At 42.9% G+C, this 25,492-nt stretch overlaps 1 protein-coding gene across 19 annotated transcripts in view; it reads right to left on the bottom strand.

Annotated features, from left to right (window-relative positions):
- LOC110537258 (RNA-binding protein Musashi homolog 2) overlaps positions 1-25,492 on the bottom strand; it is a 367,078-nt gene that overhangs the window by 65,045 nt on the left and 276,541 nt on the right. For 14 of the 19 annotated variants that reach the window (XR_005034923.1, XR_005034924.1, XR_005034927.1 and 11 more), the window contains exon 9: positions 7,964-8,135. Coding sequence is in view for 13 of the 19 variants with exons in the window: in XM_036937268.1 (XP_036793163.1) it covers positions 7,964-8,135 (172 nt within the window). In the remaining 6 variants the exon portion in view is untranslated. The remainder of the gene's footprint in view (positions 1-7,963; positions 8,136-25,492) is intronic. The other 5 variants (XR_005034925.1, XR_005034926.1, XR_005034928.1 and 2 more) reach the window with 1 other exon arrangement.

Genomic DNA, 25,492 nt, shown 5'->3' with positions numbered 1-25,492 from the left:
GGTTTCAAACAGCAGCAGCTGGGGGAACATATTGAGAAACAGAGTGTGTGTTTGGGCAGAGAGTGTGTGTGTGTGTGTGTGTGTGTGTGTGTGTGTGTGTGTGTGTGTGTGTGTGTATTCCTCTGTATACTGAGACATTTGAGAGTGTGAACAGGTGAGTAAGTGAGTGAGTGAGTATGACTGATTATCATCCACACTAAGGTATGATCGAATCACAGATCAAGAAAAATCTGTTTGATCATCACACAAACACACTGTTTGTGAGAATATTTCAAAGCCTTTATCTGTCATAAAAAGCTGTTATCATCTCCGGCCAAAACTTTGACTGAATTAGCCAGTAAAAAGGGATTCCCTCAGGCCAGGAGCAAATTACCAGAGTCCACTGGTAAATGTACAGAGAACACACACATGATAGTATTAAACAGAAAATACCAGGAAAAGCCTGTTTCACTGCAGATATTCTTCTACTTTAATAAGGTTATCAGAGAGTAATAACTTGATAAACTAGTCTGCTGTTCCCTGTGAAAGTGTCCATTATTTCAAACAGATTTGCTCTCTCTAGTGAGCATACACTGCAACTAACTTTCTGCAGTACAGTCACCGGCACTTTCTGTTTGCTTTCCCCAGCGAAACATTACCAATACATATAGTTGTTGGCAATGATCTCTTCTTGGAGTTACAAAAAAAAGGTGCACAAATACTAAGGGGGATGTATCAGCATAATTTCTCTGGAGGTACATTAATACTGTATGATTGTGATGATTGCTGTTATCTCAGCGTCACCCTAGACCAGACCAGGGCTGTTGGTACAGAGACAGAGGACAGCTCAGAGGCCAGCTCTTCCACTTCCAGGGGAAAGAAACATGTCTGTCTGGGTAATAAATATCCAATCAGCCTTTTGCTGCCCATGACAAAGTTCAATTTAATCCTGACCAAGTGAGAAGCTGCTTCTGGCTGAAGGGCGATGAGGGGAGACTTGACCTGCAGGAATGAAATAGGAGAGGCTAGACGAGCTCCAAGCCTTCCTCTTGGGGACTGATGAGAAAACACATCACCAGATCACTGTGAATTTGGCAATGATGTGATCATTGGAAGAGACGGCATCATTACCACCATGACCACAACGATAAACCACACATTGCTGTTTGACTGTCAACTTTAGCATTTAGACCAGGGGTCTCCAACAGGTTAGTAGCTCGCCAAACAATTCTGAAAGTACATGCATTGTTCCACCGCAAACGGTCATAAACAAATCTCACAAGTATCAGACACTGCAAGCTCCCAGCTATTATCCCACCCCTGGATAGCCACTATTGGCTTAAAAAGACAAATCTAACACAATATCTGCCAATTAATTTCCAGTAATATTGCCCCTGTCTGTGTGGTGCGCGAGCTTGTCTATCACTCTGTGTGTAGCCAGTTGGTGTGATACCATCTTCTGGGTTGACAGAAATACACTATGCACAGTTGAAGTCGGAAATTTACATACACTTGGGTTGGAGTCATTAAAACTTGTTTTTCAACCACTCCACAAATGTCTTTTTAACAAACAAACTATAGTTTTGGCAAGTCGGTTAGGACATCTACTTTGTGCATGACACAAGCAATGTTCCCAGCAATTGTTTACAGACACATTATTTCACTTATAATGTTAGGCTAATTGACATCATTTGAGTCCATTGGAGATGTAAATGTGGATGTATTTCGAGGCCTACCTTCAAACTCTGTGCCTCTTTGCTTGACATCATGGGAAAATCAAAATAAATCAGCCAAGACCTCAGAAAAAAAGTTGTAGACCTCCACAAGTCTGGTTCATCCTTGGGAGCAATTTCCAAACACCTTAAGGTACCACGTTCATCTGTACAAACAATAGTATGCAAGTATAAACACCATGAGACCACGCAGCCGGTACAAAAGTATCTATATCTACAGTAAAAAGAGTCCTATATCGACATAAACAGTAAGGCCGCTCAGCAAGGAAGAAGCCACTTCCTCCAAAACTGCCATAAAAAAGCCAGACTACAGTTTGCAACTGCACATGGGGACAAAGATCGTACTTTTTTTATGTTTGGAGGAAAAAGGGGGAGGCTCGCAAGCCAAAGAACACCATCCCAACTGTGAAGCACAGGGGTGGCAGCATCATGTTGTGAGGGTGCTTTGCTGCAGGAGGGACTGGTGCACTTCACAAAATAGATGGCATCATGAGGTAGGGAAAATTATATGGATATATTGAAGCAACATCTCAAGACATCAGTCAGGAAGTTAAAGCTTGGTCGCAAATGGGTCTTCTAATTGGACAATTAGCCCAAGCATACTTCCAAAGCACAATAACTGTTTGTCAGGACCTTCATGAAATGGGTTTCCATGCCGGAGCAGCACACACAAGCCTAAAATCACCATGCCCAATGCCAAGCATCGACAGGAGTGGTGCATAGCTCGCCGCCATTAAACTCTGGAGCAGTGGATACGCGTTCTCTGGAATGCTGAATCACGCTTCACCATCTGGCAGTCCAGATGCCAGGAGAATGTTTTTATTGGGTTCCAGTGAAGGGAAGTCTTAACGCTACAGCATACAATGACATTGTAGACGATTCTGTGCTTCCAACTTCAAGGCAACAGTTTGGTGAAGGCCCTTTCCTGTTTCAGCATGACAATGCCCCTGTGCACAAAGGGAAGTCCGTACAGAAATGGTTTGTCGAGATCGGCGTGGAAGAACTTGACTGGCCTGAACAGAGCCCTGACCTCAACCCCACCGAACACCTTTGGGATGAATTGGAACGCCAACTGCGAGCCAGGTCTAATTGCTCAACATCAGTTCCCTACCTCGCTAATGCTCTTGTGGCTGAATGGAATTAAATCCCCGCAGAAATGATCCAACATCAAGTGGAACGCCTTCTCAGAAGAGTGGAGAATGTTGTAGCAGCAAAGAGGAACAAACTCCATATTAATGTCCATGATTTTGGAATGATATGTTCAATGAGCAGGTATCCGCAAACTTTTGGTAATTTAGTGTACTTTCCCCAAAACCTTCTCAATATATATACATATTCTGATGTTATTTAAGCATTGAAATGGACTCAGAACATCACATATCATTATCTATGAACAATTCAAATTTTAAGACTGAAAAACAAAACTAAATCTAAACCCAGGAAAATGTGTAATCGAGAACATAATTTGGCAAAATATAAAACAGGGCAAAAATTTATATTTTTATAGGGGCCCCCTTAGAGTTATTTATGAACCATTATTTTTAACATGTATACTGACAGAAAACAGTGTACTACTTTCTCTTGTACACTAAGAACCTGGGGAAGAGTTGCAGGGGAGAGGAGAAGAATGTTCCTATTTGAAAGGTAGAAAGAAAATGAGTAGCTCGCAACATAAAATATTTTTTGAAGTAGCTCTTATGCTAGAAAAGGTTGGAGACCTCTGATTTAGACTGTGCATGTAGAAAACACCATCACCAAAAAATAGTGATTGAACCAACCACATGGAGTTCGGTAAAAGCCCTAAAAGGGAATAGCTAAGATATTTTAGCCAGTGTGTGTGTGTCTGTGTTTGACCTGGGCCTCCTGCTGCAGTGCGGTAGGTAGGTAACTGTGTGCTGACTATCCCAGCAGAGAGTTAAATAAGGCACATCTACATGCCGGGAGTGGGGGGTCAGGAGCTGGTATTTAAAGGGCATGGCGTGAATACTGTTCTGTGGCGTTCTGTTGACACTGGGGCCGCTGGCGCAGGACATGGGGGAGGGCTACAGCACATCAGGAGCATACAGAGCAGCCACAGCCATGTGCCCATAGACAGAAAGAAAGAAAACCTTACTCACACACTCTCATACACACACTCCAGTGTTCATAGAGTTGAAGTCGAAAGTTGACATACACCTTAACCAAATACATTTAAACTAATCCCAGTAAAAATTCAATGTTTTAGGTCAGTTAGCATCACCACTTCATTTTAAGAATGTGAAATGTCAGAATAATATTAGAGAGAATTATTTATTTCAGCTTTTATTTCTTTCATCACATTCCCAGTGGGTCAGAAGTTTACCTACACTATATTAGTATTTGGTAGCATTGCCTTTAAATTGGTTAAATTGGGTCAAACGTTTCAGGTTTCCCACAATAAGTTGGGTGAATTTTGGCCCATTCCTCCTGACAGCTGGTGTAACGGAGTCAGGTTTGTAAGGCCTCCGTGCTCGCACACGCTTTTTCAGTTCTGCCCACAGATTTTCTATGGGACTGAGGTCAGGGCTTTGTGATGGCCACTCCAATACCTTGACTTGGTTGTCCTTTAGCCATTTTGCCACAACTTTGGAAGTATGCTTGGGGTCATTGTCCATTTGGATGACCCATTTGCGACCAAGCTTTAACTTCCTGACTGATGTCTTGAGATGTTGCTTCAGTATATCCACATAATTTTCCTACCTCATAATGCCATCTATTTTGTGAAGTGCACCAGTCCCTCCTGCAGCAAAGCACCCCCACAACATGATGCTGCCACCCCCGTGCTTCACGGTTGGGATGGTGTTCTTTGGCTTGCAAGCCTCCCCCTTTTTCCTACAAACATAACGATGGTCATTATGGCCAAAGAGCTCTATTTTTGTTTCATCAGTCCAGAGGATATTTCTCCAAAAATTACGATCTTTGTCCCTATGTGCAGTTGCAAACCGTAGTCTGGCTTTTTTATGGCGGTTTTAGAGCTGTGGCTTCTTCCTTGCTGAGCGGCCAACCATTTGTGGAGTGGTTGAAAAACGAGTTTTAATGACTCCAACCTAAGTGTATGTCAACTTCCGACTTCAACTGTATTCAGTCACCCCAATCAGCAGCCTACATGTGTGTATGTGCAATGTGTCATTGTTAAGAAGTGCGGGGGCAAGCATTTACGCACGTACAGATGCTGTATCTTAATTTGATCATCCTGTTGTTGCAGTAATTTTCCTGCACATCAGGAAATGGAAACGTGTAGTATATCCGATATTGTCCTTGCCCCAAAAAATTATACCAATAACTGATATTAAAAATGTTTGCGGCCTTTCAAGCATTCTAGTACAGTTAAATAGTTAACACACACACATGGACGCAGTGGTCTAAGGCACTGCATCTCAGTGCAGGAGGCGTCACTACAGTCCCTGATTTGAATCCAGGCTGTATCACATCCGGCCGTGATTGGGAGTCCCATAGGGCAGCGCACAATTGGCCCAGCGTCGTCCGGGTTTGGTTGGCGTAGGCCGTCATTGTAAATAAGAATTTGTTCTTAACTGACTTGCCTAGTTAAATAAAGGTTACACACACACACCACACTGACCAAAATGTTATTTTGTTGACAGTTACGTATTTCCCCATTACCAGTAAAACATAAACAAAACCTATTTCTTTCACTTACTTGCTGTGCTGTTTCATTGTTCATTTGTTCAGTCGTTTCATTCTCAACCAGGATTTCATCATACATGTCAAGCAACGAAGTTTCAGCTTTGTCTGTCCGTGGCCTCTCTTCCTGTCTGCATCGATGTAGCGGTCCTGCATCAAGCATGATGTCGACACAGTAAAGAGAGAGTGCCACCGAATCGCTTGTTCACAGCCTGTGTCGGCAGTTTTGTTGAGCAGGCGTTTCAATGCCATGACAGAGGGTATCACGTCTGCTGCAGGCGCAGTTGATGAGCTTATTTCTCGAGTCAGTTGTTTGAATGGAGCTAGCTAGTGTGTTCATGTTTCCAAGTTTCAAACATGTTCTCAAATGCCATTGAAATGGCATCAGCGGTATGACAACCAGCACATTCATGAGCATGCAATACGACTTCCCTCAGTACGAAATCCTCAATGACCCACTGTGCTGTCAGACTCAGCATGCTCATGGGGCTGATATCGCTGGCCCAAATGTCAGTTGTGAAGCTAATAGCTGTGACGCTATTACTGTGTAACTCCGGTAGGGCAACATCTAAAAAATAGCGCCCTTGGTAGTCTGTACCAGTGCTCGACCAGTCGGCGAAAGCCAACATAACCCACGACAGAGAACAGTTGATTGTCAAGGCCAATAAATTATCTTGGCATTAATAGATTTCACCTTTGAAACTCTTTCAAATGACTGCTCGACTTGTTGACTGCTTGATCCACACAGCAGACATTGTGGGCTAGGTTAGGAATGCTGTGCTGCACGTGTAGCGCTAAATTATATGTGGTGCCGTTATGTCATTATATCATGCATCCCTAATATTTATGATTTAAAAATGCTTCTAACGTGTGTAAATTCCACTTTAAAATGTCAGACTTGATTTGCCCTAACAAAAAATGTAGCTACCACTAAGAAAAATGTCCATTAATTCTAATCCACATAACAATTCACATTTCCTGTTGCTACAGTATTATTTTCCTGCTGTGTGAAACTAGGTCTAATTAAGATGTGGCATCTGTACATAAACACACAAAGGGGTTTTTAACCAGGGGGATCTGAGTCTGAGAAGACAGAAGACAAAAAGAGGGAGGAGAAGAGAAGGAGTAGAGGAGAAGAAGGGGGAGAACTCATTACTCTGGCGTGTTGAACCTAGCGTCTCCGCCGCCCGCCATCTCAGTAAATAAAGGCTGTAAATAAAGGCTGTCAGTGGATCTGGCCCCGGGGCTGCTTCCAGGCCCTCTTATTTGCGTTATTAATATGCATGCTAATGTACCTATTTTATGGTTCAACAGTTCTGATTCACTTTAAAATCAATTATCCATCTGGTACACCCATACTTCGCCCAGGTTCAAATGTGTATTAATTTCAGCAAACATACATCGGGCACAACACAATAAAGATAAATAGCTAGATTAGGTGCAGTAAACAAAGGAACTAGGGACCGGATTTAATGAGATTTGGCGTATAAGAACCTTACAGTTAAATAATGAGGCCGGCTCTGGGGTTCTTCCAAATGCAAATTATACAAAGGAATGTTTCGCTGTCCTGCTTTTTCCAATTTCATTTAGATAAGAGTGTCTCCAAATAAGTTGGCAGTTAATATTCTCACATGAGCACTCCCCGCCTCCTCAGCCTCACTTCTCCCTCCAGAGCACACTGTTTTCCCCGCCTCCTCAGCCTCACTTCTCCCTCCAGAGCACACTGTTTTCCCCGCCTCCTCAGCCCCACTTCTCCCTCCGGAGCACACTGTTTTCCCCCTCCTCCACAGTGACGCATTGATCCGTAATAAGTTCTGAAAAGTTCACTGCGCTTGTTTAATAGTTCAAACTGAAGAAATCTGGATGGGGAACTACGGTGCTGACAGAACCACTTACGGGGTGTTACCTTCACTTTTACCATCAGTAAAATCAGTCTGATATCAGTGTCATGCCCTCAGCAACCCCGCTGAGAGGTGAGGAATATATATATATATATATATATATAGAGAGAGAGAGAGAGAGAGAGAGAGAGAGAGAGAGAGAGAGAGAGAGAGAGAGAGAGGGAGAGAGAGAGAGAGGGAGGGATGGGGAGCTGAATGGTGATGAGGGAGAGGAGGAGGACTGAAGAGAAAGAGCTAGAGTTGGCTCCCTACAGATGATGCCCCCCCCCCCATGACACCCCTCCGTGTCCCCGTCATTACCCACTGCAGGGGTTACACAGACAGAATGATGAATCCATAATTTTACATTACCCCAATTTTCCTCTTAAATTATCCTGATAATGTGGTGCCCTGCTCCCTACGCCCAGGGCCACCTGGGACTCACCAGAGCCAGAAAAATAGACCACTTGTGGCCACAGGCACGGCACACCTTGGAATAGCTCAATGAGGAGCATCACCCGGTTAATCTGAGTACCCTTTTCTCTATCTCACCAATACATTAGTTAGACTCCATTTATATCACCAGCACATTGGTTTCCATCTAATACCATAAGGTCTAGCAATCCAAAAACCAATGGTTTGGCCAATTCATCTATGGAGACCTTTACCATAGCACACCTGTTGGAGAGTGAGTGTTAGGGAGTGCGTTACCGTGTGGGACTGAGTAACGTGCTGGACTGTGCTGGAGTAGTGTTGGTCCATACTCACTCAGCATGCCCATCCCCAGCATGAAGGCGTCCATGGTGTAGGGCAGGCCCCTGGCCCTCCCTCGCGTGCCTGGTGGGAACATCACCTCCTTGGGCTGGGCCTTCTTACATTCTACCTGTGGACACAGTGGAAAAGGGGAAACATCAGTCCTACTGGCCCCATGGAGGAAGAAGGATGGGACTAGACAGGACGTAACCAGATTCCAGTAGCTCACAGAAAAACAATGTTGCTTTTCTCTAAACAGCTCAAGTTTGTGTGTCTGAGGAAAAATCATGTTTGTACTGCACTGAGACAAAGGTCAATTCTCCAGAGTATTCCACTGCCTTGTGAAACTAGTGGTGCATCAGAACAGTTACAGAAGAGCCTCCCAAAACAATTAAGTCTCAATTAAAGGCTGACTGCACTTCCTGATTTGGCCTCATGTTAGATTTGGTTCATTAAGAAATGCTAGCGGCCATGACTGAATTCAAACTTGAGTTGGTTTTGGGGTGTGGTTTGATGTCGGTGTCTCTTGTGTGTGTTCGCAGGTGGGAAAAGTTCGCCAAATTATTCTGCCAATTAGCTTCGGCCTGCTGGTGTGCGACCGTGGTAAAGTTGACTTTGGCGCTGGACAACGTGACCGGCAACATTTAACGTGACCGGCAATGTTTAATTACCAGACATCCATATGCATTGGGGTGTCCACCCACGCTGCTCAAAATACCATTTAGATTATTGTCATTCATTTGAACAGAATAGAAATGAGAAATTAGCCTGTAAAATTGTAAAAATATAAAGTAGAACAATGTTCTTATAACAACATGCCAGGTTTTATTGAAAAGCAAAACATTGCTTCATTCCTGCTATAAATCATGAATATGAATATCATGAATATCATTTAAAAAAAGAAAAAAACATTAAGCCTAGAAGAGCAAGTCGCCTACACGATAATAAAACACAACTTCAAAATATAATATTAGTATACCATTATTTGCAAATCACCTGTCCTTTAGGCTACTTGTATGAACATTTAAATTAATAAATAACAAGACACAGCTGTTTTCAAAAACAATCTAGGCTTCTCTAATTTAATTTAGCTTAGGCATAAACATTTTAATTGGGCCCAATAAATAACAAAACATGGCCGTCTACGAAGACCAGGGCCGGCCGGTCATGGCTAGAAAGGATCCAGATTTTTGTTTGGAATTTTTACTAGCAGGTTAGAACTTACACAGCAGGTTATGGTAATTAACATAGCAGGTTAGTACTTACACAGCAGGTTATGGTAATTAACATAGCAGGTTAGTACTTACACAGCAGGTTATGGTAATTAACATAGCAGGTTAGTACTTACACAGCAGGTTATGGTAATTAACATAGCAGGTTAGTACTTACACAGCAGGTTATGGTAATTAACATAGCAGGTTAGTACTTACACAGCAGGTTATGGTAATTAACATAGCAGGTTAGAACTTACACAGCAGGTTATGGTAATTAACATAGCAGGTTAGTACTTACACAGCAGGTTATGGTAATTAACATAGCAGGTTAGAACTTACACAGCAGATTATGGTAATTAACATAGCAGGTTAGTACTTACACAGCAGGTTATGGTAATTAACATAGCATGTTAGTACTTACACAGCAGGTTGTGGTAATTAACATAGCAGGTTAGTACTTACACAGCAGGTTATGGTAATTAACATAGCAGGTTAGTACTTACACAGCAGGTTATGGTAATTAACATAGCAGGTTAGAACTTACACAGCAGGTTATGGTAATTAACATAGCAGGTTAGAACTTACACAGCAGGTTATGGTAATTAACATAGCATGTTAGTACTTACACAGCAGGTTATGGTAATTAACATAGCAGGTTAGTACTTACACAGCAGGTTATGGTAATTAACATAGCAGGGTAGAACTTACACAGCAGGTTATGGTAATTAACATAGCAGGGTAGAACTTACACAGCAGGTTATGGTAATTAACATAGCAGGTTAGAACTTACACAGCAGGTTATGGTAATTAACATAGCAGGTTAGTACTTACACAGCAGGTTATGGTAATTAACATAGCAGGTTAGTACTTACACAGCAGGTTATGGTAATTAACATAGCAGGTTAGAACTTACACAGCAGGTTATGGTAATTAACATAGCAGGTTAGAACTTACACAGCAGGTTATGGTAATTAACATAGCAGGTTAGAACTTACACAGCAGGTTATGGTAATTAACATAGCAGGTTAGTACTTACACAGCAGGTTATGGTAATTAACATAGCAGGTTAGAACTTACACAGCAGGTTATGGTAATTAACATAGCAGGTTAGTACTTACACAGCAGGTTATGGTAATTAACATAGCAGGGTAGAACTTACACAGCAGGTTATGGTAATTAACATAGCAGGGTAGAACTTACACAGCAGGTTATGGTAATTAACATAGCAGGGTAGAACTTACACAGCAGGTTATGGTAATTAACATAGCAGGTTAGTACTTACACAGCAGGTTATGGTAATTAACATAGCAGGTTAGTACTTACACAGCAGGTTATGGTAATTAACATAGCAGGTTAGTACTTACACAGCAGGTTATGGTAATTAACATAGCAGGGTAGAACTTACACAGCAGGTTATGGTAATTAACATAGCAGGGTAGAACTTACACAGCAGGTTATGGTTATTAACATAGCAAGTTAGTACTTACACAGCAGGTTATGGTAATTAACATAGCAGGGTAGAACTTACACAGCAGGTTATGGTAATTAACATAGCAGGGTAGAACTTACACAGCAGGTTATGGTAATTAACATAGCAGGTTAGTACTTACACAGCAGGTTATGGTAATTAACATAGCAGGGTAGAACTTACACAGCAGGTTATGGTAATTAACATAGCAGGGTAGAACTTACACAGCAGGTTATGGTAATTAACATAGCAGGTTAGTAGAATTAGGTTAAGGTTAGGAAAATGATTACAGTTAGCTAAAATGCAAAAAATATATTTAGTTAATTTGACAAAAGCTGGAACCTTTCTAACCATGACTGGACTGGCCCGTCCCACTCCCCATTCAGCACCATAGGACTGGAAAGAGGACACTAGGCAGCGACAAAATGAAGAAATTATCAAACTGATGTTTGACAATCAAATTCGATATGTAAATAAACAAAATCGGTTAAGGCTGGTTCATTGAGAGAAAGATTATTTTACACTGATCCAGCGCATGCATTTATGAAAGTACAAATTATATCTCACTCTTTTTACAGTTCTACTGGTTGATAATACATGTTTATTGTCATTTGAACTATTGTGGGGTCGTGACTAGTGTCATGTGTGATATATGTGGCTTATTGATAACAACTCTGTGTCCTACTATAGGCAGTTGATTGCCTAGTGATTGCAACAATGTAACTATCCGATATGAATAGTTGGCAACAATGTTTAGTTTCCAAGTGCTACTGAATAAGCTCAACTGAAATGCATCAATTGTGCATGATACATTTCATTACTCTACTCTAATCTATCAATCCATTCCAAATCTTTATACTGTACATGACACAGGGGCGGCATATGTTGATCTGGCCTAGGGTGGCAGCAGAACTGCTAGGACTGGCCTGAAGAACACAATCATTTGCCTCTAATTTACTTGTGTTTGCGAAAGGGTCTTGGCCTGCTCAAAGTGAGCTGCTGCTGTTGGGAGTCAAAACTGTTCAAATCCTTGGAGCAGCTGCGATGTGCATTAGCCTAGTTACTTTGTCCTCTATAGGGCTCCATCTTGAGGCCATCTTTACTCTGTTTTTGAGAAAGAATCCCCTCTCTGCAATAATCAACACAATGTAAATGAGACAATATTTTCATGTTGTACAACAACGATGAGACAGCCTACAGGGAAGAGGTCAGAGACCTGGCATTGTGTTGCCAGGACAACAACCTCTCCCTCAACGTCAGCAAGACAAAGGAGCTGATTGTGGACTACAGGAAACGGAGGGCTGAGCACGGCACCATCCACATCGACGGGCCTGTTGTGGAACAGGTCAAGAACTTCAAGTTCCTTGGTTTCCAAGTTTCTCGGTTTCCACATCACCAACAAACTATCATGGTCCACACACATCAACACAGTCAAAATGAGGGTACGAAAACGCCTCTTCCCCCTCAGGAGGCTGAAAAGAGTTGTCATGGGCCCTCAGATCCTCAAAAAGTTCTACAGCTGCACCATTGAGAGCACCTTGACAAGCTTCATCACCGCTTAGTATGGAAACTGTTTGGCATCCGACCACAAGGTGCTACAGAGGGTAGCGTGTACGGCAATTCAAACCATCAAAGTGAACAGTGTCACATTCACCTATAATATCAGTTGAACAGTAACACTGAGCACCGAGCTCCCTTCCATACAGGACCTCTATACCAGGCGGTGTCAGAGGAAGGCCCTAAAAATGGCCAAAGACTCAACCAAGTCATAGACTGTTCTCTCTGCTACTGCACAGCAAGCGGTACCGATGAACCAAGTCTGGAACCCCCAAAAAAAGTCTGGAACCAACAGGACCTGGAACAGCTTCTACCCTCAAGCTATAAGACTAGTTCATCATTCTATCAATTTCTTTCAGGGTTTTACACACTTCTGAAACAGAGGAAGATGAGAAGGAGAACCTGGCGAAGGAGTGCACAGGGGTGTCAGGTAAATTCACAGGGGGCTCATTTATACCTTTAACCTTTTCAAATAAACTGCCTGCATCTAGAACATGCTGATTTAAGGCTTTCAGAATAGAAGTTCTCTCAGTTACAATCTGTGTGTCTACCAACAATCGTTTGGGAAACTGTGTATCTTTTTTCCACTCCAAACCTTTCACTACTTGCCAACATTTGGAGGGATTATTTACATTTTCCGAAGTAGATTTAAGGTAGTGGTCTGCTTTCAGTTTAAGGGTCATAGCAACACCCAGAGTTCGAAGAAAAGGCTAACTCAACATCAGGGATGAATTAAATTATATTCCATTCAATGCTAAATAAAAACCTTTCTTTTTGTAATGACACGTGAAGATCGACAGTGTAACTAGATAACCTAGTTACACTGTTGACAATCTGAGTGATAACCTAGTTACACTGTTGACAATCTGAGTGATAACCTAGTTACACTGTTGACAATCTGAGTGATAACCTAGTTTCACTGTTGACAATCTGAGTGATAACCTAGTTACACTGTTGACAATCTGAGTGATAACCTAGTTACACTGTTGACAATCTGAGTGATAACCTAGTTACAGTGTTGACAATCTGAGTGATAACCTAGTTACAGTGTTGACAATCTGAGTGATAACCTAGTTACAGTGTTGACAATCTGAGTGATAACCTAGTTACAGTGTTGACAATCTGAGTGATAACCTAGTTACAGTGTTGACAATCTGAGTGATAACCTAGTTACAGTGTTGACAATCTGAGTGATAACCTAGTTACAGTGTTGACAATCTGAGTGATAACCTAGTTACAGTGTTGACAATCTGAGTGATAACCTAGTTACACTGTTGACAATCTGAGTGATAACCTAGTTACACTGTTGACAATCTGAGTGATAACCTAGTTACACTGTTGACAATCTGAGTGAGATTATAGGTATTGCATAGAATTTTGAGTTGATCAGAGCTAGATGTTAACCAGTCCTGATTCAGATCACCCATCAGGACAAACTCAGAGTTGACATTCTGTGATAACAATTCAAAAATAACACCCAGAGAGCCAGCAGTAGCAGATGGAGGTATATAACAACAAGATACAACAATATTTAAAGATGAGCTGAGATTTAGGGTCAAAGACAGATATTCAAATTGCTTAGGTTTAGTAACAGAAGTCAGAACGACCGTCACAAACTTGTCTTTTACGTACACAGCAACACCACCACCATTAGATTTACCATCTGCACTAAAAACATTGTAACCATTTATGCCAATATTTTTGTCTGTAATAGATATTTTGAGACAGGTTTCAGAAAGCATAAATCCAACAGGGTCGGCAGATTTTATCCATATATTCACAAAATCAAGCTTTGGCAGAAGACTTCTTACATTCATATGCAGAAACTTCATGCCACTCTGACTACTTAATTCGGCAGGGGTAAGAATGTCAGGGCCTGGGTTAGACTGCACATTTCCAGACAGTAGAAGCAGCAAGATAATGGCAAGTCTGGATCGAGGGTTACAGCATTTGGATTTACAGACAGCAGTTGAAGGACAATCCACAGTCACCAGAGTCTTTAACACCACATATTTCAGGAGATGTCTAAAGTCCAGAGACATGGTTAAGTACCAAGCGCAAGAGTCCGATATCTCCCATGTTGTTTGAAATGTGAGAAATGTGCAGAGTTCTCGCGTGCATTTACAAAGCAAGCGTGTGGTTTCTCTCAAGGCACAAGGGGGAAACAGTCATATATTTCCTCATTCACAAAGCAACGGGCTCTAAAAGTATAACCAACATTGTAAAAGCCAAGGGTGGACAACAGCAAAATGAGCAACAGCAGCATGTTCGTTTCTTGCTCTATCAATTAACATGAGAGAAACCACAGCACTAAGAGCATACAACGCTAACAGAACAATCTAAGAAATGTTGCCAACACAACTCGAAACACTAATATTACATGAGACTTCATATAAAAGTGTTGCTAAATAATTAGACAAACATAGTAAGAACCACTAATCAAATAGTCCAACAGCCGATCAGTAAAAAGTTGTGAATGAGTATGATGTAGGGGAGCGAAGCTCCAGAGAGAGAGTGAGTGGCGGGGGCACCTGAACCAGACTGGGAGAGACAGACCAGGGCTGAAGAGAGGCCCTCAACTAGGCAGACATCCAGGGCTGAAGAGAGGCGCTCAACTAGGCAGACATCCAGGGCTGAAGAGAGGGCCTCAACTAGGCAGACATCCAGGGCTGAAGAGAGGGCCTCAACTAGGCAGACATCCAGGGCTGAAGAGAAGCCCTCAACTAGGCAGACATCCAGGGCTGAAGAGATGCCCTCAACTAGGCAGACATCCAGGGCTGAAGAGAAGCCCTCAACTAGGCAGACATCCAGGGCTGAAGAGAGGGCATCAACTAGGCAGACATCCAGGGTTGAAGAGAGGGCCTCAACTAGGCAGACATCCAGGGCTGAAGAGAGGGCCTCAACTAGGCAGACATCCAGGGCTGAAGAGAGGGCCTCAACTAGGCAGACATCCAGGGCTGAAGAGAGGGCCTCAACTAGGCAGACATCCAGGGCTGAAGAGAAGCCCTCAACTAGGCAGACATCCAGGGCTGAAGAGATGCCCTCAACTAGGCAGACATCCAGGGCTGAAGAGAAGCCCTCAACTAGGCAGACATCCAGGGCTGAAGAGAGGGCATCAACTAGGCAGACATCCAGGGTTGAAGAGAGGGCCTCAACTAGGCAGACATCCAGGGCTGAAGAGAGGGCCTCAACTAGGCAGACATCCAGGGCTGAAGAGAAGCCCTCAACTAGGCAGACATCCAGGGCTGAAGAGAGGCCCTCAACTAGGCAGACATCCAGGGCTGAAGAGAAGCCCTCAACTAGGCAGACATCCAGGGCTGAAGAGAGGCCCTCAACTAGGCAGACATCCAGGGTTGAAGAGAGGGCCTCAACTAGGCAGACATCCAGGGCTGAAGAGAAGCCCTCAACTAGGCAGACATCCAGGGCTGAAGAGAGGCCCTCAACTAGGCAGACATCCAGGGCTGAAGAGAAGCCCTCAACTAGGCAGACATCCAGGGTTGATGAGAAGCCCTCACCTAGGCAGACATCCAGGGCTGAAGAGAAGCCCTCAACTAGGCAGACATCCAGGGTTGATGAGAAGCCCTCACCTAGGCAGACATCCAGGGCTGAAGAGAAGCCCTCAACTTGGCAGACATCCAGAGCGACAATAGATGATAAAATAACCTTGGGTCAAAAACAAAACCATGACGGTGAGCACATCGACTTGGTACTGGTACCCCGTATACATAGCCAAGTTATCGTTACTCATTGTGTATTTACTCCTTGTGTTATTTTTCTATTTTTTCTACTAGAATTTTGGAACTATTGGAATTTTCTACATATTGTCCCATGTACATTGTGTAATTTACCGATGGTCCCGAACTAGCCCCATAGATATCCAAAGTCCACCCAAATTTACCACGGGCCTTGTGATTGGGTCGTGTGCAGATGCACTCTGAATTATGATTGCTTTTGTGCTGCCAGCTGAGGGCATGTGGGCAGAGTTGAAACAAACCCAACCTTAATTTACGTTGTGATGCAGTCACAGCTATAAGTCTCACAAAATGTTATTTTGGAAGAGACTGACTTTATGACTAAAATCATACTATTTCAACTTTGTCGTAAATTTTGACAGTAGAATAAATGTTTCTGACTCATATCGATGGCACACAGGCTGTTTTCTAAATACTTCCTGTAGCCACTTCCTATTATGCAATACCACAGTAACCTGTTTATCAGCACCACTGAAAAAGCACCCTCTAGTGGTGAGCCTTCATATCGATTCTAACCCTGGCAAGGGCATCTTATCATTCAGGAATAGTCTGACCGAGGAATAGGGAGGAGAAAGAATACCCCCCACACAAACACGTTAGACAACCCCCATCATCTCAGTCAGTGAATACTTTTGTTTTTCTGTCATTTTATTCAAATTATTGTCTAGGAAAGAGTAAGATCGAAAGAGACAGCCCATTCCACCTGGAGCGTGTTCTCTCTCTCTCTCTCTCTCTCTCTCTCACTCTCTCTCTGTCTCTCTCTCTCTCTCACTCTCTCTCTCTCTCACTCTCTCTGTCTCTCTTTCTCTCTCTGTCTCTCTCTCTCTCTCTCTCACTCTCTCTCTGTCTCTCTCTCTCTCTCACTCTCTCTGTCTCTCTCTCTCTTGCCATCTCCTCCCTGCTCTCATACACACTTTGTTTTACTCTCTTGAGACTGACATGACATAGAGTACAAATGTTTACATATATATATATATATATATATATATATATAGCATATACAGTTGGAGTCGGAAGTTTACATACACTTAGGTTGGAGTCATTAAAACTTGTTTTTCAACCACTCCACAAATTTCTTGTTAACAAACTATAGTTTGGGAAAGTCGGTTAGGACATCTACTTTGTGCATGACACAAGTAATTTTTCCAAAAATTGTTTACAGACAAATTATTTAACTTATAATTCACTGTATCACAATTCCAGTGGGTCAGAAGATTACATTCACTAAGGTGACTGTGCCTTTAAACAGCTTGGAAAATGGCAGAAAATGATGTCATGGCTTTAGAAGCTTCTGATAGGCTAACTGATATCATTTGAGTCAATTGGAGGTGAACCTGTGGCTGTATTTCAAGGCCTACCTTCAAACTAAGTGCCTCTTTGCTTGACATCATGGGAAAATCTAAATAAATCAGCCAAGACCTCAGAATTTCTTTTTTATGTCTCCACAAGTCTGGTTCATCCTTGGGAGCAATTTCCAAATGCCTGAAGTTACCACGTTCATCTGTACAAACAATAGAACGCAAGTATAAACACCATGGGACCACGCAGCCGTCATACCGCTCAGGAAGGAGACGCGTTCTGTCACCTAGAAATGAACGTACTTTGTGGCGAAACGTGCAAATCAATTCCAGAACAACAGCAAAGGACCTTGTGAAGATGCTGGAGGAAACAGGTACAAACGTATCTATATCCACAGTAAAATGAGTCCTATATCGACACAACCTGAAAGGACGCTCAGCAAGGAAGAAGCCACTGCTCAAAATCCGCAAATAAAAAAGCCAGACTACGGTTTGCAACTGCACATGGGGACAAAGATGGTACTTTTTGTAGAAATGTCCTCTGGTCTGATGAAACAAAAATATAACTGTTTGGTCATAATGACCATCGTTATGTTTGGTGGAAAAAGGGATAGGCTTGCAAGCCGAAGAACACAATCCCAACCGTGAAGCACGGGGGTGGCAGCATCATGTTGTGGGGGTGCTTTGCTGCAGGAGGGACTGGTGCACTTCACAAAATAGATGGCATTATGAGGTAGGACAATTATGTGGATATATTGACGCAATATCTCAAGACATCAGCTTGGTCGCAAATGGGTCTTCCAAATGGACAATGACCCCAAGCATACTTCCAAAGTTGTGGCAAAACGGCTTAAGGACAACACAGTCAAGGTATTGGAGTGGCTATCACAAAGCCCTGACCTCAATCCTATAGAACATTTCTGGGCAGAACTGAAAAAGTATGTGCAAGCAAGGAGGCCTACAAACCTGACTCAGTTACACCAGCTCTATCAGGAGTAATGTGACTAAATGAACCCAACTTATTGTGGGAAGCTTGTGGAAGGCTACTCGTAAAGTTTAACAATTTAAACGCAATGCTACCAAATACTAATTGAGTGTATGTAAACTTCTGACCCACTGGGAATGTGATGAAAGAAATAAAAGCTGAAATAAATCATTCTCTCTACTATTATTCTGACATTTCACATTCTTAAAATAAAGTGAGGATCCTAACTGACCTAAGACTGGGAATTTTTACGAGGATTAAATGTCAGGAATTGTGAAAAACTGAGTTTAAATGTATTTGGCTAAGGTGTCTGTAAACTTACGACTTCAACTGTACATAGCATATACAGTATATAGCATATTTAGACCTGTTACATCTCTGATATCCATACTGTAGGAGGAGGATATGTATCTGCATAGACATATAAAAACATGAGACCACACACATACATCCACACACGGGCGCACACACACACACAAAATCCGAAACTTCACAATCTCATCCATCCTTCAGAGAGGAGCAGCTGGGGTAAACAGAGCAGGACCTGTCTAGGAGGGGTGTGTGTGGTGGTGGTTGTCGTGGTGGGGGAGGGATCAGAACAGATATAACATTCCACTCTGACAGACTGATAGGGAAAAGGAGATGGGGGAGAGGGAGAGAGGTTTTCATCCAACCCAGTGAGAAAGTCATCTCTAGCTTTATCCTATTTACCACACATCTATCTGAGCTTTATAAATATACAGGAGCTTGCATATCTGTGTGAGTGGCTGGGCTGACAGAGCTGGCGTGTCTGTGCCGTTTGTCTATCGCCTGCTCTTCTCTTTGGTAGGCCGAGCCTGTTCACTACGCCGCACAATCTGTCTGCTCCACTGCCTGCCTGGGCTCTAGGCCTGTCCATCTGTTTGTCTGTCTGCCTCCTGGCTTTGTGTCTACCCTAAAGCCTCAGCTTTAACAGGGTCTCCCTCTCTCTGCTGCTATTCACATTCACATGCATGTCATCCTGCCCACTGCTCAAGACAAGCTGCTTCTCCTGTTGGGTTGGATACCACAGCACAGAGCAGGTAAACCCCAGCATCCATACAAATGACCAGGGCTGCATCTTTGCTCTGACAGGCTCCTGGTAAATATCACTACTCCTCCACTGATCCTCCAATGTAGAAACAGCCTGCTATTATACAGAGATATTATACAGTGTGAGTTGCTGAGTTAGAATAAAAGTTGCCAGTGCCTAAGTGTGAAGGTTGCTGTGTTTGAATTAGCGCTGTGCTGTGTTAGTGTGAAGGCTCGCTATCTCCAGAGAAGTTGCAGTGTAAGACCACTAAGATCTGTGGCTGTTGGAGGGCCAATCACTTAAAGAAAGCAGAGGCAACTGAAACACACTGTCCCTTCGTTTGCTGAAATACTCTTTGTAGCTGTCGCAGGGCCCCTGTCCTCTTGGCTAGCGACGCCGCTCCGTGCTCTCAGCCCCATTGTGCCTCTCTACACTTTCTACCCTGCGAGAGCGTCAATTTTCAGACTGCCATCATTTTCCAATCAAAGCAAATGGGAGGTTAAATACCTGGAATGTGTGGGATGGGGTGAGCAGAGCAGGAGAGTGCAGTAGCGGCCTAATTGTCATGGAATGACCTACTGAGTGAAGAGGAACCAGGCAGGACAAATAGGACCATTAAAAGTCTCTACACACTGACTGGTGCTCACACACCTACACACACTTTCTGTCCAATAGGGAACTCAGTGTCTGGGTGGTGTTCAGCTGGATAGCAGCTCAGGAACAAGCACAGGAAGTGCCTGGTAAAGATAGATAGCATAGCAGTTAGAGCGTTGGGCAAGTAACCCAAAAAATCGCTAGTTTGAATCCCTGAGCTGACAAGGTGAACAATCTGCTGATGTGCCCTTGAGAAAGGCACTTAAACCCTAATTGCTCCAGGGTCGCTTTTGATAATGGCAGACCCTGGCCTGACCCCACTGTCTGAGGGTGTCTCAGGGGTAGTTGGTAAATGAAGAAAAACATATTTCCAATTAATACACACTTGTACATGTGTGAAATATGACAAATATAAGCACCCACCAAATTCTAATTCTAATTAAGTACATTCCCCTCCCCACCGGCTCCAGTCCCTCCACCACCATACATACTACACTGCCCACTGTCACATCCAGGTTGCTGGCCATCCACCAACCACATGGGCTGGGTGGGAGTGAATCACCTGGCTGGCTGCTGTGAGTCAGTCAGGACTGGTTGGAGGGTGTCAGTAATTCAGTGGGATAGCTCTACTCTCCTGTCGTCTGTAAAAAATGAGCCGGGAGCTTGGCGGTGAGTGTGCGAAGGCTGTCAAACACAGAAAGACATGGGGATGAGACGGGCCAAGAGAAGAGTTCACTACTCAGACCTGAGACTCTCAATCAGGCTCCCTCAGAGCATCCTCTTCCCTCCTGAACACACACACGTGTACTAGTAAGCATCACCATCTCTAAAACACAGCTGACTCCATGCCAGACTGAGAGGGCAGGATTTAGCCAGCGGTCGTGACCTTCACAATTGATCTCTCATTCTCATTAACCTTGTGGGTGTTGTGGGGTGGTGTATGGGCGTGTCGGCTCTGTATCAGCCCTGTATCAGGCCTCTATCAAGCCTGCAGCCATGCTTTCCACTGGGACGCACTACAGAGTGGATTATATCAGTCTACTTAAAAGAGCTAGCACGCTGGAGAAAGGAAACAGCATGAATCATCCACTATAGCCTTCCAAGTCCCAGCTGAACAGTAAAAAGCAGTGATGGTGTGAAAATGCCAGTCAGCTGAGTGATGCCAAGCCTCTGGGCACAGGGCATGGGATTATTCACTTATGAAAAATGAGCTCACAGCTATAAGACTGCTGAATATTGACAATGAAGGTTGTTTAAAAGGGTGAAATGACTTATAACTCAGTGCAAACATCATCACACTTTAAGAGGGTCGATTCAGGACATTCTGACATTTTACATGTACTTTTTAGTAATTTAGCATGCACTCTTGTCCAGAGCGACTTACAATTAGTGCATTCATCTTAAAATAGGTGGGACAACCACATCTCACAGTCATGGTAATTACATTTTTCTTCAATAAAGTAGCTATTCTGTATACATCAATGATGTTGCTCTTGCTGCTGGTGATTCTCTGATCCACCTCTACACAGACGACACCATTCTGTATACTTCTGGCCCCTCCTTGGACACTGTGTTAACTAACCTCTAGATGAGCTTAAATGCAAGTAAAACTAAATGCATGCTCTTCAACCGATCACTGCCTGCACCCGCTCGCCCGTCCAGCATCACAACTCTGGACGGTTCTGACTTAGAATACGTGGACAACTACAAATACCTAGGTGTCTGGTTAGACTGTAAACTCTCCTTCCAGACTCATATTAAGCATCTCCAATCCAAAATTTAATCTAGAATCGGCTTCCTATATCACAACAAAGCATCCTTCACTCATGCTGCCAAACAACCATCCTACCGATGCTCGACTTCGGTGATGTCATCTATAAAATAGCCTCCAACACTCTACTCAACAAACTGGATGCAGTCTATCACAGTGCCATCCGTTTTGTCTCCAAAGCCCCATACACTACCCACCATTGCGACCTGTACGCTCTCGTTGGTTGGCCCCCGCTTCATACACGTCGCCAAACCCACTGGCTACAGGTTATCTACAAGTCTCTGCTAGGTAAAGCCCCGCCTTATCTCAGCTCACTGGTCACCATAGCAGTACCCACTCGTAGCACGCGCTCCAGTAGGTATATCTCACTGGTCACCCCCAAAGCCAATTCCCCCTTTGGTTGTCTTTCCTTCCAGTTCTCTGCTGCCCATGACTGGAATGAATTGCAAAAATCTCTGAAGCTGGAGACTCACATCTCTCTCACTAACTTTAAGCACCAGCTGTCAGAGCAGCTTAGAGATCACTGCACCTGTACATAGCCGATCTGTAAACAGCCCATCTATCTACCTACCTCATCCCCATACTGGTATTGATTTATTTATTTTGCTCCTTTGCACCCCAGTATCTCTACTTGCACATTCATCTTCTGCCGATCTACCATTCCAGTGTTTAATTGCTATATTGTAATTACTTCGCCACCATGGCCTATTTATTTCCTTAATTTACCTAAGTTGCACTCACTGTATATAGACTGTTTGTTTTCTTTTGTTCTACTGTATTATTGACTGTATGTTTTGTTTATTCCATGTGTAACTCTGTGTTGTTGTATGTGTCGAATTGCTATGCTTTATCTTGGCCAGGTCGCAGTTGCAAATGAGAACTTGTTCTCAACTAGCCTACCTGGTTAAATAAAGCTGAAATAAAAATAAAATAAATAAATAAAGCTATTAGCAAGGTCAGAGCTAGGTAAAAAGAAAAGTCAAGTGCGAGTGTTAGTTCACGAAAGGCATAGTTTTTTGTTTTGGTGGGTGGAATGTCGGGGCGCTGTAGGATTGTTTAAGATACATGGTTAGCAGATGTTAATGCGAGTGTAGGGAAATGCTTGTGCTTCTGGTTCCAACCATGCAGTAATAACTAACAAGTAATCTAACCTAACAATTTCCCAACAAATACCTTATACACACACGTGTAAAGGAATGAATAAGAATATGTACATAATATGAATGAGCGATGGCTGAACGGCATAGGCAAGATGCAGTAGATGTACTCTTTACCATCTACTGCATCTTGCCTATGCCGTTCGGCCATCACTCATTCATATATTGAAATACATGTATAAGGTATTTGTTGGGAAATTGTTAGGTTAGATTACTTGTTAGTTGTTACTGCATGGTTAGAACCAGAAGCACAAGCATTTCGCTACACTCGCATTAACATCTGCTAACCATGTGAATGTGACAAATAAAATTTGATTCGATTTGATACTCTTTGAAGAGGTAGGGTTTCAGACGTTTTTGTAAGATGGGCAGGGATTCTGCTGTCCTAGCTTCAGGGGGAAACACGTTCCACCACTAGGATGGCAGAACAGAGAAGAGTTTTGACTGGGCTGAGCGGGTGCTGAAACCCTGTAAGGGTGGGATGGCCCAGAGACCAGAGGTGTCAGAATGGAGTGCTCGGTGTAGGGTTTAAGCATAGCATGAAAAGTAGGGAGGGGCAGTTCCTCTTGCTGCTCCGTAGGCAAGTACCGCAAGCTTTGACTGGACGTCAATGGAGTGTACAGAGAAGCGAGGTGCCATGGGAAAACTTGGGAAGGTTGAACACCAGGCGGGCTGTTGCATTCTGGATCATTTGCACCAACAGAATCAGATGCAATTTTTGTATAGAGTACAAAAGTGTTTTTTTATGACACAGTCAAGGACCTAAAAGGGTTCTTCGGCTGTCCCCATAGAAGAACCATTTGAAGAACCCTTTTTGGTTACATGTAGAATCCCCCCACACAATTCCATTCCCCACCCCAAGCCCCCGTCACCCAATGCACCAACAACCAACAAAATGAACAAAACAGAAAAAAAGAGAAAGACAAAGGAAAACAGAAAACAACAATGCAAAAAACAAAAGACTTCAAGGACAACGAAAATCTCAACAGCCAACTGAATATATTTGAGTGCATGTGTGTCCGTGTGTGCATTTGAATGAGAGTGTGTGTATATGCGTGTACAAACACCTGCACGGCATCAGCCTCAGGCAAACAGGCATTAGCTGTAAGAACACTGCCCCTCAGTGTCATTCAAACTTACTTTTGTTATGTTTTATTTTGACTTTATTTTTTAAATGTTATCTTTGACCGGCATTCTATCCCCTGCACAGCAACTCCCCTCCCACGTGTCTCCAATTCCACATCCCAACCCTAAGCTTCCCTCAGCCCATCCCATCTCTCTCTGCTGGCCACCCTCTTCAGATTCCTACGCACCACATATCTTTCACCTATGCTGTGATGTTTAACATTCAATTTCAATCTATCTAATCGAATAGAATCCACAGATTGCGAGTTGATGATAAATACTTTTACTAAGAGTATTAGTATATTAGTAATTGACTGACCCAGTCTCTCCAGATATCCTAACAGTACTATTTCTAGGGTCAATTTTAGATCAATGTTATACATTTTCAGACATTCCTGCACCTGAGACCAGAAACAGGCTACCTGACGGCAATACCAAAAATAAATGGCCTATAGCTCCTATATCCTCACAACAAAATCTGCAGAGTTGCGATGATTGTATTTTTTTGGCAGTTTGACTTTAGTTCCTTGTTGCAAACAGGATGCATGTTTTAGAATATTTTTATTCTGTACAGCCTTCCTTCTTAGGTTAGTATTGTTGAGTAACTACAATGTTGTTGATCAACCCTCAGTGTTCTCCCATCACAGTCATTAAACTCTGTAACGGTTTTAAAGTCACCCTTGGCCTCATGGTGAAATCTCTGAGAGGTTTCCTTCCTTTCCGGCAACTGAGTTAGGAAGGACGCCTGTATCTTTGTAGTGACTGGGTAATTAATAACTTCCCCATTCTCAAAGGGATATTAAATGTCAGCTTTTACCCATTTACAAATGCTTCTTTGCGAGACATTGGAAAACCTCTATGGTCTTTGTGTTTGAAATTCAATGCTTTACTGCGGGACCTTACAGATAATTGTATGTGTGGGGTACAGAGATGAGGTAGTCACTGAAAAATCATGTTAAACTCTATTAAATCAAATCAAATTTGATTTGTCACATGCGCTGAATACAACAGTGAAGTACTTACAAGCCCTTTAACCAACAACACAGTTTTAAGAAATAATACTCCCATTATTTTAGCATGTCAGGTCCAGTTTTGGATGTGCATAAAACCCTCCTAGTTTGTGTTGTTTTAATATTACAGGCCCACGGGGAGAAATGATGGTGCCTGTAAATGTGACCTAGCCTTTGTTGTTGTTGTTGTTGTTTCGTTTTGTTTAGAAATGAATTTGAATTATTAGTTCTCTTTTTAGGCCTTATCAATAATTAATTTAATCTTGCTTATTGACAATGTCCATGCTCAGTCATAATGCAATTTACAGTAGGCTTAGCCCCTATATCAGTGTGAATGTAATTCACAGTAGGCCTAGCCCCTATATCAGTGTGAATGTAATTTACAGTGGAATTTGAGTTGATTCCAAGGCAACACATAAAAGACTGTAAACACACAACCTGAAGCAACCGCATATTTCTCCATGGAGCATGTTCTGATTGGTCAGTGAGGGGCCAAGCCTCGACA

The sequence above is a fragment of the Oncorhynchus mykiss genome, chromosome 12 (genome assembly GCF_013265735.2).
Source record: "Oncorhynchus mykiss isolate Arlee chromosome 12, USDA_OmykA_1.1, whole genome shotgun sequence".
NCBI classification, from domain to species: Eukaryota; Metazoa; Chordata; class Actinopteri; order Salmoniformes; family Salmonidae; genus Oncorhynchus; species Oncorhynchus mykiss.
The sequence above is the reverse complement of the archived record's forward strand: the minus strand, read 5'-3'. Positions and strand labels throughout refer to the sequence as shown.